Below are 14,894 nucleotides of genomic sequence, written 5' to 3'. Positions count from 1 at the left end.
TATATATATAATGTCAGCTTCTCAAAAGTGTTTCATATCAACTACCCATCTAAAAACGGAGAATGTTATGCATCCTTGTAAAATGTCTTCTGGACCAAGCAAAACTGAAGATCTCTGCCTTAAGGATAACAAACTCATGGATTCAAACAGAAATAAACATGAACTACCGTTTCGTGCGGCAAGTTAATGTAACATCAAGTGGTAAACACAAGCTGGAACTTACGCTCAGCGATGATCAGAGGGGGGAAGAAGAGAAAGTAGCCCACCAGTTCGGCAGTGAGCTGATTAAGGAGACCGCTGGACACAGTACCGTTCAACGGAGTGCTACCGTTCCACACCACATACACCAGAGTGACTGCCAATGAATTCCCAGTTTGATATGTGTTTAGAATCTGTCCAAAAACACAAAGAAACTATAAATCCAAATCTAACAGAGGGACAGCCTTATCAGACCTCTGAAGATAAGCCATTTATCAAACTTTGTGTTCAAGTTCAAATACCTCAACAGAAAGAGTCCCATAAGAGTCCTCCACTTTTTCCTGCGCCTCAGCAAATACATTTTCCAATCGTTGTTCCATCATTTGGATGAACACGCAAGACTTGATGTCATCCGCTGGCCCAACAAACCTGAGAACTATATGGAGGAGGAAAAAAAGACCAGTTTCCCTTCTAGTTAGTGCAGTTTAACAAACAATAAATGGATGTTGGCTTAATGAAATAGTTAACGCAAAAATGAAAATTCTATCATTAATTACTCACTCTCATGTCATTTCAAACCCGTGAGACTTTCGTTCATCTTCGGAACATAAATAAAGAATAAAGATCTTTTTGATGAAATCTGAGAGATGTCTGTCTCTCCTTTGACAGCTACGCAACTGACACTTTGGCGCTTCAAAAAGTTTATAAAGAGATCGTAAAAATAATCCATATGAATTGAGTGGTTTCAAAGACTATAGAATAACACAAGATGCGTCACTCGTATTGTTTTGAATGGGAGAAAGTGCAACGCGCAATATGGCGGAACAAGTCCCGCCTTCTAGATAAGAGCCAATCGCGGATTGGTAAAGTCATCGCCTCACTGCAGCGGCCGTTAGAAGCTCCGGTTCCTATAGAAACAGTCAGACACGCACTTCCTATAGAGACGCGCACTTAGGACTAGATCATTAGCTTGATCCAGCCTGAATAATACAGTTTTTTGTCATGATTCGAGCGTTTAGAAACAAAGTTTATGAGACAGTTGTTGTCAGATTTCATTGGTGATTTCAAATAAGAAATTTAAAGGTGCCCTAGAATTAAAAATTGAATTTATCTTGGCATAGTTGAATAACAAGAGTTCAGTACATGGAAATGACATACAGTGAGTCTCAAACTCCATTGTTTCCTCCTTCTTATATAAATCTCATTTGTTTAAAAGACCTCCGAAGAACAGGCGAATCTCAACATAACACCGACTGTTACGTAACAGTCGGGGTGTACGCCCCAATATTTGCATATGCCAGCTCATGTTCCCAACATTATGAAAGGCATTTGACAAGGGCAGCCAGTATTAATGTCTGGATCTGTGCACAGCTGAATCGTCAGACTAGGTAAGCAAGCAAGGACAATAGCGAAAAATGGCAGATGGAGCAATAATAACTGACATGATCCATGATAACATGATATTTTTAGTGATATTTGTAAATTGTCTTTCTAAATGTTTCGTTAGCATGTTGCTAATGTACTGTTAAATGTGGTTAAAGTTACCATCGTTTCTTACTGTATTCACGGAGACGAGCCGTCGTTATTTTCATTATTAAACACTTGCAGTCTGTATAATGCATAAGCACAACTTCATTCTTTATAAATCTCTCCAACAGTGTAGCATTAGCCATTAGCCATGGAGCACAGCCTCAAATTCATTCAGAATCAAATGTAAACAATATAACAGTATACAATACTCGCATAATCCGACGCATGCATGCAGTATGAATGACGGACACTTTGTAAAGATCTATTTTGAGGGTTATATTAGCTGTGTAAAATGAGATTTAAAGGGGCCGCAACCCTGAATTGGCGCATTTCTAATTATGCCCCAAAATAGGCAGTTAAAAAAGTTAATAAAAAAAAATCTATGTGGTATTTTGAGCTGAAACTTCAAAGACACATTCAGGGGACACCTTAGACTTATATTAAATCTTGTAAAAAAAAGTTCAATGGCACCTTTAATCGAAAGCTTGGCAAACAGCTTTGGAGAATTTGATAATTCCCCATTCCAAGAGTTAGGAGCTGCATTTGCATGCCCGAGAATCGTTTCAAAGATGGCCGCCGAGTGAAATGACTTGTCTTAAAAGGACTTAGTCCAAATTTTCTGAATAGACTCGATCGCTTTATATGATGAACACATTGAATTTAGGCTTTTATTCACATATAAACATTCATCAACTCACACATCAGTTGTGGTAAACTGAAGCTCAAGCATGTTTGCTTGACAAGTGCGAGAACTAATGAGGTTCATTCTCGTTTCGGCTTCCGCAAGAGGTTTGTTCTCGCGCGCCGAGCGCTCAATTCATATGGATTAGTTTTACGATCTCTTCAGGAACTTTTTGAAGTGTCAGTCTCGTAGCTGTCTATGGAGGGACAGAAAGCTCTCAGATTTCATCGAAAAGATCTTCATTTGTGTTTCGAAGATAAACGAAGTCTTACGAGTTTGGAACGACATGAGAATTTTAAGTTTTGGGTGAACTAACCTTTTACGACTAGTTGAGTTGACATGTCCATGTAGTGTGAAAAGAGTTAAACGAAGAGGCTTATGTATAAAACTTCTTAAGAACTTCATCACACTGAACGACACAACATTTCCAGTCAGATTTCCCAACAAACTCGAGATGGAAAAGAATCTCACCCGTTTTGAGCTGCAGGTGGATGCCGAGGCTGGACAGCCAGGGAGCCACTGGATTGGGGACGGCCAACACCACAGGAACATACTCTCTGATGTCATTCAAAAGCTTGTCAAAGCCATAGGAAGCTAAGGTCTCCATTACAACAGAGACCACCAACACAGTCTTCCCTCTCGAGACGTAGTAGCCCACAGTCACATTAGAAGGTGTGCAGATATCTCTTTCCAACTAGAGAGAACACAGGTAATGTAAAATGACATGAATAGCTTGTATGAAGCATGTATTCAGGTGGACAGTGAACATTTAAAACTAGTGAGTGTATGAAAAGTGTATACAATGTCAATATTTTATGAGTTTTTAGCTGTTTACATATGCCTCTCTGAATTCATATAATAGTGCTATATTCACACAAATGCTCTTACTGGCTTTGTTTATTGAGCGCTTGAGGCAAATGCTAATACAAATCCCACACGAATAAATTTCATTATATTGAGCCAAGCTGACTGACCATCTCTCTCTTTTTACTCCAACATAAACACACTCTCTCTCTCTGTGTTTGTGTGTAGATAGTGATTGTGTCGTCTCCTGCTGATCACCTCCAGGGTCTGTAATGATACAGAACCTCTGATCTGATGGACGGTTGAGGAGGAGGAGGAGAAAGAGGAGGAAAACATCACACAGAGAGCAAAACAGACATATATAGAGAAAGATCTTCAAGAGAACAGATTGAGTCACTCAGTACAGAGCATAATAGACACAGATGGTTGCCCTTCAAATGCTAATAACAACCTATTCAGTGGTCATTCATCATTAAAGGGACAGTACACCCCAAAAATAAGAATTCATCATCCTCATGTCATAACAAACCCATATGACTAGCACCTTAAACATAATAGAGTCTGATTAAACGATGAAAGAATGTCACTGTTCCTTTAAATACTCTATTTAGTTGGCTGCGCTCCCTTCAGTGTATCGTCTCTGCTGTTACCATGATATTGATTCTTTATTTGCAGCATATGAGGTACCAGCGCTGTGCTATTTATGAATGTGCAGTTCTGACAGACAGACGTGCGAATGCTCCTAAGGCTTCAAACCAAGTGTTTCATAAGACGGTCCTTTCTCTGTGCTTGAAAAACAGGGAGATGTTCAACACAATCTCACTCAATGAGCTGCACACTGATCATACACAGGAAACACCTCCCACGCAACCTCCCACCACACTGTCCTCTGTTAAACTACAATTCCCATGATGCAACTGTGATAAGATCCAAGTTGACTGCGGTCAAAGCACTTATCTTGTTGCTGCTGAATATTCTACTGTATAAGGCATATTTTACTGTGTTTCCAATGGCAACAAACTATTCCGATTTGTTCTTTTCATTATTTATTTTGCATTTCTCATTTCATGTTGTACTTGCAGTGGAAGAGAAAGAAAGGGGTTTGGATAAGCATACTAGTGTACAACATGAAATACTTTTTTTATATATATCCGTGATGCCACTTGACAAAATATATATGAAATGTGATGAGGTCATGTATAACGCATTGTTGTTGTTGTTGGCAGTATACTGGCCACTTTATTAGGTACACCTGGTCAACTGTTCGTTATGCAAATATCTAAACCGCCAATCACATGGCAGAAACTCAATGCATTTAGGCATGTGGCAGACATGGTCAAGATGATCTGGTGAAGTTCAAAATGAGCATCAGAATGGGGAAGAAAAGTGATTTCTGTGACTTTGAATGTGGCATGGTTGTTGGTGTCAGATAGGCTTGTCTGAGTATTTCAGATGTTCTGTAAATCAAATAACCCTGAAAACAATGTATCATGGTTTCCACAAAAAATATTCAATATTGATTGAATAAATGATAAATGTTTCTTGAGCAGTAAATCAGCATATTAGAATGATTTCTGAAGGATCATGTGACACTGAGGACTGGAGTAATGATGCTGAAAATTCAGCTTTACCATCACAGGAATAAATGACTTTTTAAAATATATTATAATAGAAAACAATTATTGTAAATTGTAATAATATTTCCCAATATTACTATTTTTACTGTGTTTTTGATCAAATAAATGCAGCCTAGGTGAGCATAAGAGACTTGAACCAACCTGAACCTGGATGTTGCTGTCGTTGAATGCTTTCTGAAGTGCCTGTGTGAAACCTTTAGACAGGTTCTGTCTCATTCCAGCTTCTAGGCGATTTCGCCGCATCTGGATGGACAGCACTGAGGGAAGAAATGATACAACACGTGAAAATCATGATTTTCTAAGCATATCAAAGCAGTCCAGATCCCAAGGGAGACGGTCATGCCTGTAAACATGTCTGTTTACAGTGAACATATGTTGGTTTCATTGCAGTGCATATGCTGTCACTGTAGAACGTCGGAGAGGAGGAGTAAAATTATGGCATAATATAATTCGCATAATACAGCCCTTTACGAGATATGTACACTAGTATATTGGTTTTGTCATTTGGCTCTGTTGTAATGAGCTGAGCATAATTTAAATGTCAAAATCATCTTTTTTTTTTCATTTTACTGCATGTTTATTCATTTTTCCAGAGCTGTTTATTCTTTTTTTAAATTAAAATTAAAATCTAATTGGAAACACTAAAATATTTTAAGCTATCTCAGTGCGCTTACATGCACAAAACACTGCCAATTAAAAGAAAATCAGGTCATTTTAAAATCCTTTTGTAAAGATTTACATGTGCATTAATAATTCATTTTTATGTTAATAAATCATATATTTTTTAATTATTTATTTATTATTTATGAGAAAACAAACAATCACTATAGGGAAATACAAAAAGTATCAATGTACACTTAAATAATCACAAAAATTACAGTGCCCTCCACAATTATTGGCACCCTTAGTAAATATGAGCAAAGGCGGCTGTGAAAATAAATCTGCATCGTTTATCCTTTTGATCTTTCATTCAAAAAATGCACAAAATTCTAACCTTTCATTGAAGGAAAACATTTGAAATTTGAAAGTGGGGGAAACTCACATTATGAAATAAATGTTTTTCTCCAATACATGTTGGCCACAATTATTGGCACCCTTAGAAATTCTTATGAGTAAAATATCTCTGAAGTATATTCCCATTCACATTTAAATTTTTTTTAGCACACCAGGGTGATCATGAACATGAAATTGTCCAGCCATGACTTCCTGTTCCACAGGAGAATAAACATGAGGAAACACAAATGCCAAATTCCCGTAATCATTCATCACAATGAGTAAAACCAAAGAATATAGTTCTGATGTGCAGCAAAAGATTGTTGAGCTTCACAAAATAGAAAGTGGCTGTAAGAAAATACCTAAAACATTGAAAATCCCCATTTCCACTATCAGGGCAATAATTAAGAAGTTCCAATCAACTAAACAGGTTACAAATCTGCCTGGAAGAGGACGTGTGTCTAAATCGTCCTAATGTGAAGTGAGGAGGAAAGTTTGAGTAGACAAAGACTCTCCAAGGATCACAGCTGGAGAACTGCAGAGATTAGTTGAGTCTTGAGTCTCAGAAAGCCTAAAAAGAATTACCAAACAGCACCTACATCCACACAAGATGTTCGGGAGGGTTTCAAGAAAAATCCTCTGCTCTCATCCAGAAACAATCTCCAGCATATTCAGTTGTCAGACAAGACTGGAACTTCAAACGGGACCGGCTTCTATGGTCAGAGGAAACTAAAAAAAGAGCTTTTTGGCAGCAAACCCACCAGATGGGTTTGGTGCACACATGGATAAATAGTACCCCATGCCCACGGTTAAATATACTGCTTGATCTTTAATGTTGTGGGCTATTTTTCTGCTGGAGGTCCTGGACATCTTGTTCAGATTTCATCTTGTTCACATTTATTTCATAATGTAAGTTTCCCCCCACTTTCAATTATTTTCCTTAAATGAAAGGTTATAATTTTGTGAATTTTTTGAATGAAAGATCAAAAGGATAAACAATGCAGACTTATTTTCACAGCTGCTTTTGCTCATAATTACTAAGGGTGCCAATAATTGTAGAGGGCACTGTATATTATTAATTAAAGTATGTTAATACTCTAAAGTATTAAATCAGTTGAACTAAAAAAATCTATTTTTATACCTTTGACATGGATAAATCCTATATATTCCCTATATGAAACTATTAATGAAGCAAAATAAAATAAAAACAATTATGAAAGAACACCCAACCCAAACAAATCCACCGCAAAACATTATTGACCCAACTCTTGGGAAATGACTTTATATTTTTTTTCTAAGACTTTTTATATATATATACACAATATTATTTCAACAATTCAGTTTAATGAGCCTCTAAATTTGTTGTAACAGAATGTAAATTGCATTCAGCATAGATTTGTGGCCGCATTTGCGTCCTTACAAAATTGGCATCATTTCTTTAACGAATTATCGCCAAACAATGCAGACACGTGCAGATAAACGCTAATATAGTAAACGGGCTTACCTGTTTTCACCCATAACCTTTCGGTCACATTACAGGTCAAAGGAGCACTGTCAGTAGTAGGGATGTTTCTTTCAGTCGCAATACTTCCAGAGGTAGATACAGCGGTGGTTTGAAGAGGGGTTGTCATTGGCGTAGTTGCTAAAGTGGTTGTGGGTGGTTTTGTGGTTGTCGGTGCTACTTTTGTGGTGGTGGTAGTAGTTGTCGTAGTGGTTGTGGTGGTGGTTGTCGTCGTCGGTGGTTCCGTCTTGGTTGTTGTGGTTTGGGTGGCCGTTGTGGTCGGCATAGTGGTCGCGACCTCTTTCGCCACAACGACCGCGGTGGGCGGAGTCACAGTCAAGGATGTCACAGTTAAGGGTGTGGCAGTCGTTGTGGTCACTGTGGTGAGTTGGAGACTGTCGCTGGTCACAGTGAGGGACGAAGTGCCGGACGAAGCGTTTTCAGCCCTTTCAGGAGAGGTGGCGTTAAAAGCGGAAATGGAGACCGAAGTTGTCACATTGTTAGTGAGAGTGGCGTCTGTGTCTGCCACAGTCATGAAAGAGGAACCCGGGGCAGTGGGTAGATCAGGATTCCTGGGGAATTCACTGAGATTCTCATCTGAAAGCAGAGAACGTTTAAGTGAACCACCTCAGGAGCAGGAAATGAGATTGAGGACACATGAATGCTAGCTGATGGTGAAGAATGACACATAGGACATGAGGGAGAGGACATACGTAGCTCTGGGGAATATTCAGTAGCAGGACTTGTTGAAGTGTGTAATTTTTGTACCACTAGCATCATCAAACCAAATATAACTGAAGATGATATTATTTTCATTTAAAATTATTATTGATCAGACAAACAGATTTTGTGGTGTCAGGCTAGATGGCATGCACAAAAATTACATTCACTAGCTTTAATGTCAACATGAAATCAAAATTGAAAATTTTGGGGTCAAATGTTTTAGTCTTTAATGGGGACATATGAAAATGTGACTATTTTAGGGCTGTCAAACGATTAATCGCGATTAATCGCATACAAAATAAAAGTTTGAGTTTTTATAATATATGTGTGAGTAATGTGTGTAATTATTATGTATATATAAATACACACAAATTAATGTATATATTTAAGAGAAATATGTTATTAATGTACAAAAAATGTATTTATATATAATATAAATTATATAAATAAATACATATACTTGTAAATATTTCTCAAATATATGTATGTGTTTGTATTTATATATATATATTAATTACGCACAGTATGCCCACATATATTAGGCAAACTCAAAACTTTTATTTTGTATGCGATTAATCGTGATTAATCGTTTGACAGCCCTAGACTATTTTATTGTTTAAGTGCTATAATCGGGTCCCCGAATACGTGAAAAAGGACAACCCAGTAACTTTGTTTTGGCAAGCCTTTCTCTGCAATAATATGAAAAAACTACCAGCTCAGATTTTGCTCCCCTAGTGACGTAGGAAGGGGATCTTATTATAATATTACCGCCCCTTAATCGGCAAGTTTCCACCCACGGCGCCGCCATTTTGTTTTCGCAATCGAAGTGGTGTACAGATGAGCACAGAACACTATTTAGAGTATAGAGTAACATATATGTATCCACTAACCATTCAGAAACGTCCAGATGCATTCTAAAAGTTTTAACTTCTTCCTGAGCCTCTCCATCAGTGTCCGACTCCGGTTTGAACAATGTAAGGCTGAACACCTTTACTGACAATTGTCAATTTGGCTGCGTGAGATTCTCCAGCTTTGTTGTTGTTGAGCAACCGAAGCGTGAGCTGTTAAAGCTCCGCCCTCTTTTGGAAAGCGGACTGGGAGCAGCAGCTAATTTGAATTTAAAGGGAGACACACAAAAATGGCATGTTTTGCTCACACCCAAATAGGGGCAAATTTGACAAGCTATAATAAATGATCTGTGGGGTATTTTGAGTTGAAACTTCACAGACACATTCTGGGGGCACCAGAGACTTGCATTACTTTTCTTGTGAAAAGGGGCATAATAGGTCCCCTTTAAGAAAGCTAAGTCTCTTATGTATGGAAGCTTGTTTCCGCTACAGAATAAAAAATAAAAAAGGTAATTGTGACTTTTTTTCTCAAAATTACATAATCTAAACTTGCAATTGTGAGTTATAAAGTCAGAATTGCACAATATAAACTCACAATTGTGAGTTATAAAGTCAGAATTGCACAATATAAACTCGCAATTGCGAGTTATAAAGTCAGAATTGCATGATATAAAGTCACAATTCTGAGAAAAAAACGTCAGTCTTTTTTTCTCAGAATTTGACTTTATAACTCGTAATTGCGAGTTTATATCTCACAATTCTGAGAAAAGAAGTCAAAATTCCGAGATATAAACTCGCAATTGCGAGAAAAAAGTCAATTGCGAGAAATGTTTATATCTCGCAATTCTGACTTTATATTTACTGAAGAGTCAGCATCATTACTCCAGTCTTCAGTGTCACATGATCCTTCAGAAATCATTATAATATGCTAATTTGCTGCTCAATAAACATTACTTGTTATTATCAGTGTTGACAACAGTTCTGATGTTTAATATTTTTTTGGAAACCATGATACATTTATTTTTCAAGATTCTTTGATGAATAGAAAGATCCAATGAACATTCATTTGAAACAGAGATCTTTTGTAACATTATAAATGTCTTCACATGCATCCTTGCTGAATTAAAGCATTAAATGTGCCATCGAATGTTTTTTTACAAGATGTAATATAAGTCTAAGGTGTCCCCTGAATGTGTCTGTGAAGTTTCAGCTCAAAATACCCCATAGATTTTTTTTAATTAATTTTTTAACTGCCTATTTTGGGGCATAATTAGAAATGCGCCGATTCAGGTTGCGGCCCCTTTAAATCGCGCGCTCTCCGCCCCCAGAGCTCGCGCTTGCCTTAAACAGTGCATAAACAAAGTTTACACAGCTAATATAACCCTCAAAATGGATCTTTACAAAGTGTTCGTCATTCATACTGCATGCATGCGTCGGATTATGTGAGTATTGTATTTATTTGGATGTTTACATTTGATTCTGAATGAATTTGAGGCTGTGCTCCGTGGCTAACGGCTAATGCTACACTGTTGGAGAGATTTATAAAGAATGAAGTTGTGTTTATGCATTATACAGACTGCAAGTGTTTAAAAATGAAAATAGCGACGGCTCTTGTCTCCGTGAATACAGTAAGAAACGATGGTAACTTTAACCACATTTAACAGTACATTAGCAACATGCTAACGAAACATTTAGAAAGACAATTTACAAATATCATTAAAAATATCATGATATCATGGATCATGTCAGTTATTATCGCTCCATCTGCCATTTTTTGCTGTTTTCCTTGCTTGCTTACCTAGTCTGTTGATTCAGCTGTGCACATCCAGACGTTAATACTGGCTGCCCTTGTGTAACGCCTCGATCATGAGCTGACATATGCAAATATTGGGGGCGTACACCCCGACTGTTACGTAACAGTCGGTGTTATGTTGAGATTCGCCTGTTCTTCTGAGGTCTTTTAAACAAATGAGATTTATATAAGAAGGAGGAAGCAATGGAGTTTTAGACTCACTATATGTCATTTCCATGTACTGAACTCTTGTTATTCAACTATGCCAAGATAAATTCAATTTTTAATTCTAGGGCACCTTTAATTTCTTTCAAAAGTTTTTTAACAATAACATCATAGTCTAATATTTCACGATCCAATCAATGCCTGATGAAGTCCTAAATTTTTTGACTAAAATACTGTTTTACTCAGAAATGTCATGTTGCGTAAGTAAAATGGGATGTGAATGCACTTTCATGTTGACTTTAAAGGGATTATTTTTGATGATGATGATGATGATGATGATGACGGTAACAACAAACACAATGACCTTGAAAATGATGATGACGTTGATGATAATGATGAACAAATGATGAAGAAGGGATGACGACAACAACAAATCAGCAAAGTCCCTGAAAAGAGACATCTTTAAATATAGCACTTGATTTTTGCACACAGCATTCATTCAGCACCTCACAATCGAGCGTTACCTGAGCTAGTGGTCAAGACACTGTTGATTTTCTGTGCCGGGGATGGTGGATTTGGCACTCTGACGGCCAGCTCCCCAGGGGACTTTTGATTGGTGCGATTGTCACTGTTGCCGGGTGGGGAGGGCAGAGAATGCACCAGTGCCTGAGGCTCTGTCTCTGCAACCTGCAGGGTCTGCACTGAGGCGAACACAGGCTGCTCCCTTGTGCTTTCTGCCCTCGCTGGTGGGGAGTGAAACTGCGAGGCAAAGTCTTCGTCCTCCAGTAATGACGATGAGACTGTGATGTTTGGGGCTCCAGTTGGATCCTGGGAAGGACTGAAGGGTTGCCCAGATGCCTCTAGCTTTGCTTCATCTGGTAATAAAATAAAAGGAGAAGTTATGGTGCAAAATAATAAACATTACTCTTATAGAAGCTAATGCACCAAGTGAAAATCTAAAAAATATGATTTCATTTGTCGAGCCAAGATTTTAAATACTCAACGGCATTAGAGGCAGCTGCGTTAAGATTGTGAACCTAATGGCACACACTGATGTTTAATAGGCATTAATGATAATGCGCTGGATTTAATTGCTCTCAAGGTATTTGAGACAGTGGAAAAATTAAGGGAAAAAATGAGAGAGAAAAAAGCCTAACTGCCAGCATAAGCTGACTTCTAAGGGAGCATCCTAACTGTCATGGAATATTTTACAGTAAATTACCATTTTGGAACACTGTATTTTGACCAAAGACTAAATTCACAATTGATTTCAATAGAATTTGCCGTTAACATCTTGCTAAGCTAACAGTGCAATACTTTCATAATATGAGTAAAAATGTACATCACATACAAACTGTTGGTAAAATAATCCATTTTAATTACACTGAACTATTTTTAGTGATAATTTGTTATATTTACACTCAAAATTTCTGTTCTGGTAGCCTTCTTGGATGTTTTTATCTCGTATTGTTTGTTTTTGCAGTCAGAATTGCGAGATATAAACGTGCAATTGTGAGAAAAAAAGTCAGATTTGCAAGTTTATATCTCGTAATTCTGACTTTATTTCTCAGAATTGTGACTTTATTCCTCAGAATTGTGAGTTTGCATCTCACAGTTCGGACTTTATAACTCAATTGCAAGTTTCCACAATTCTGAGGGGAAAAAAAAAAATCACAATTGGGAGATGTGAACTCACAATTGCGAGAAAAAAAGTTTGAATTGTGAGATTAAAAAAAGCACAATTACTTTTTCTAATATAGTGGCGGAAACAAGCTTCCACAGAACTGTGAAGTCACACATACTTAAATGAAAGGAAGTTTTCATAGTCAAAGCCCCGCCCCCAAACATTTGATTATCTGAAAAGACCAGGGCAGCGTTTCCCAAAAGCATCGTAAGCCTAAGTTGATCGTAGAACCATTGCCACCAATAGAGCTACAATCAACTTAGCCTTACAATGCTTTTGGATAACACTGCCCAGAATGTTTTCTTTGAGATACACTCCGATTTATCACTGTGACAAAAATGAAATGCTGGGTATCAGGACGATATCTAAACATCTTTAAAACAAGACACATTTATCTTTTATAAAGATAATAATACTTGTTTTCAGATAATATATCTTGAACTAAGTTTAAGATATACGGAAGAGGATTAGGGCCAAGCAATAATAAAAAAATAAAACCATCTCAAGATTAAAGTTGTTACATTTTGAGAAAAAAACAGGTTAAATTTTGAGAAAAAAGTCGAAATAAAATGTTGAGAATAAACTCGTTAAATTACGAGAAAAAAGTCGTTAAATTTCGAGAAAAAAGTCGAGATAAAATGTTGAGAATAAAGTCATTACGAGAAAAAAGTCGTTAAATTTCAAGAAAAAAGTCAAGATAAAATGTTGAGAATAAACTCATTAAATTACGAGAAAAAAATCTTTAAATTTCAAGAAAAAAGTCGAGATAAAATGTTGAGAATAAACTCGTTAAATTACGAGAAAAAAACTTGTTAAATTTCGAGAAAAAAGTCGAGATAAAATGTTGAGAATAAACTCATTAAATTAAATTACGAGAAAAAAACTTGTTAAATTTCGAGAAAAAAGTCAAGATAAAATGTTGAGAATAAACTCATTAAATTAAATTATGAGAAAAAAGTTGTTAAATTTCAAGAAAAAAGTCAAGATAAACTGTTGAGAATAAACTCGTTAAATTACGAGAAAAAAACACGTTAAATTTCGAAAAAAAAGTCGAGATAAAATGTTGAGAATAAAGTAATTAAATTACGAGAAAAAAGTCGTTAAATTACGAGAACAAATTCGTTAAATTTCGAGAAAAAAGTCGAGATAAAATGTTGAGAATAAAGTCATTAAATTACAAGAAAAAAGTAATTAAATTACGAGAACAAACTCATTAAATTTCGAGAACAAAGTCGAGATAGAATGTTGAGAATAAAGTCATTAAGTTACGAGAATAAACTCATTAATTTACGAGAAAAAAAAGTCGTTAAATTACGAGAACAAATTCGTTAAATTATGAGAATAAATTCGTTAATTTAACGAGTTTATTCTCAACATTTTATCTCGACTTTTTTCTCGAAATTTAACGACATTTTTCTCATAATTTAACGAATTTGTTCTCGTAATTTAACGACTTTTTTCTCGTAATTTAATGACTTTATTCTCAACATTTTATCTTGACTTTTTTCTCGAAATTTAACGAGTTTTTTTCTCGTAATTTAACGAGTTTATTGTCAACATTTTATCTCGACATTTTTCTCAAAATTTAACAACTTTAATCTCGAGATGGTTTTATTTTTTTATTATTGCTTGGCCCTAATCCTCTTCCGTAAAGATATTTTCTTTTCATTTTTCAAAACATAAATAACATTTTGTGAGATTTATGCTTACAACAAGAAATTAAACTGAATTTGAAATATATTCTCTGAAAACAACTCTCACAATGTAGACATTTTTATTGTAAAAAAATAAAATAAAAAATGAGACTAAAATGCTATTTAAAAAAAATATATTTTTATGTTTAGTGATGGCAATTACACTTATTTAAAGTCCCTCTACAATAACACTCTCTTGGGTGTCTTTGAATTATTTAGCTTGCTTAACATCTCAGAAAAGAAAATCGACTACCATCCCCGACTGCTGGCGAGTCCATCCGAGATGATTAATATCGTGATTAATCGACCTTTACAGCTCTTTACTTTATTTTTATCTTGGGGAACATAACATGGACGGAGTCATACAATATAGTGACTTGTGGACATTAATCATAAATCCTTTAGCCGGAGGACCAAATTAGAAATGTGCAGGGTTTACTTGGGTGCTGCAAGCTCTCTTGGTCCTCTTTCTCACTCTCTTACTGTGTTCCTAGTGAACAGCCTAAAACTCTAAGGTGCTTTGTTAGTGGGTTAATTAACTCAACAAATCACATCCTATTAGTCAGATATATATACACACACAACATAAACGTAATATTATCTGCACAAAATGACGCAAAAGCTCAAGTGAGTGTGAACTAAG

General features: G+C 36.2%; 1 protein-coding gene across 5 annotated transcripts in view; it reads right to left on the bottom strand.

Moving 5' to 3' along the window:
• kiaa1549la (KIAA1549-like a) overlaps nt 1-14,894 on the bottom strand; it is a 72,052-nt gene that overhangs the window by 28,863 nt on the left and 28,295 nt on the right. For 4 of the 5 annotated variants that reach the window (XM_048157694.1, XM_048157696.1, XM_048157695.1 and 1 more), the window contains exons 2-8: nt 11,398-11,748; nt 7,349-7,942; nt 4,993-5,108; nt 2,882-3,104; nt 2,727-2,735; nt 501-634; nt 224-392 (exon numbers count right to left, since the gene is read on the bottom strand). In XM_048157694.1, the coding sequence (XP_048013651.1) occupies nt 224-392; nt 501-634; nt 2,727-2,735; nt 2,882-3,104; nt 4,993-5,108; nt 7,349-7,942; nt 11,398-11,748 (1,596 nt within the window). The remainder of the gene's footprint in view (nt 1-223; nt 393-500; nt 635-2,726; nt 2,736-2,881; nt 3,105-4,992; nt 5,109-7,348; nt 7,943-11,397; nt 11,749-14,894) is intronic. The other variant, XM_048157697.1, reaches the window with a different exon arrangement.

This window comes from Megalobrama amblycephala, linkage group LG15, assembly GCF_018812025.1.
Source record: "Megalobrama amblycephala isolate DHTTF-2021 linkage group LG15, ASM1881202v1, whole genome shotgun sequence".
NCBI lineage: Eukaryota > Metazoa > Chordata > Actinopteri > Cypriniformes > Xenocyprididae > Megalobrama > Megalobrama amblycephala.
Note: the sequence above shows the minus strand (reverse complement) of the source record. Positions and strands in the feature narration are given on the sequence as shown.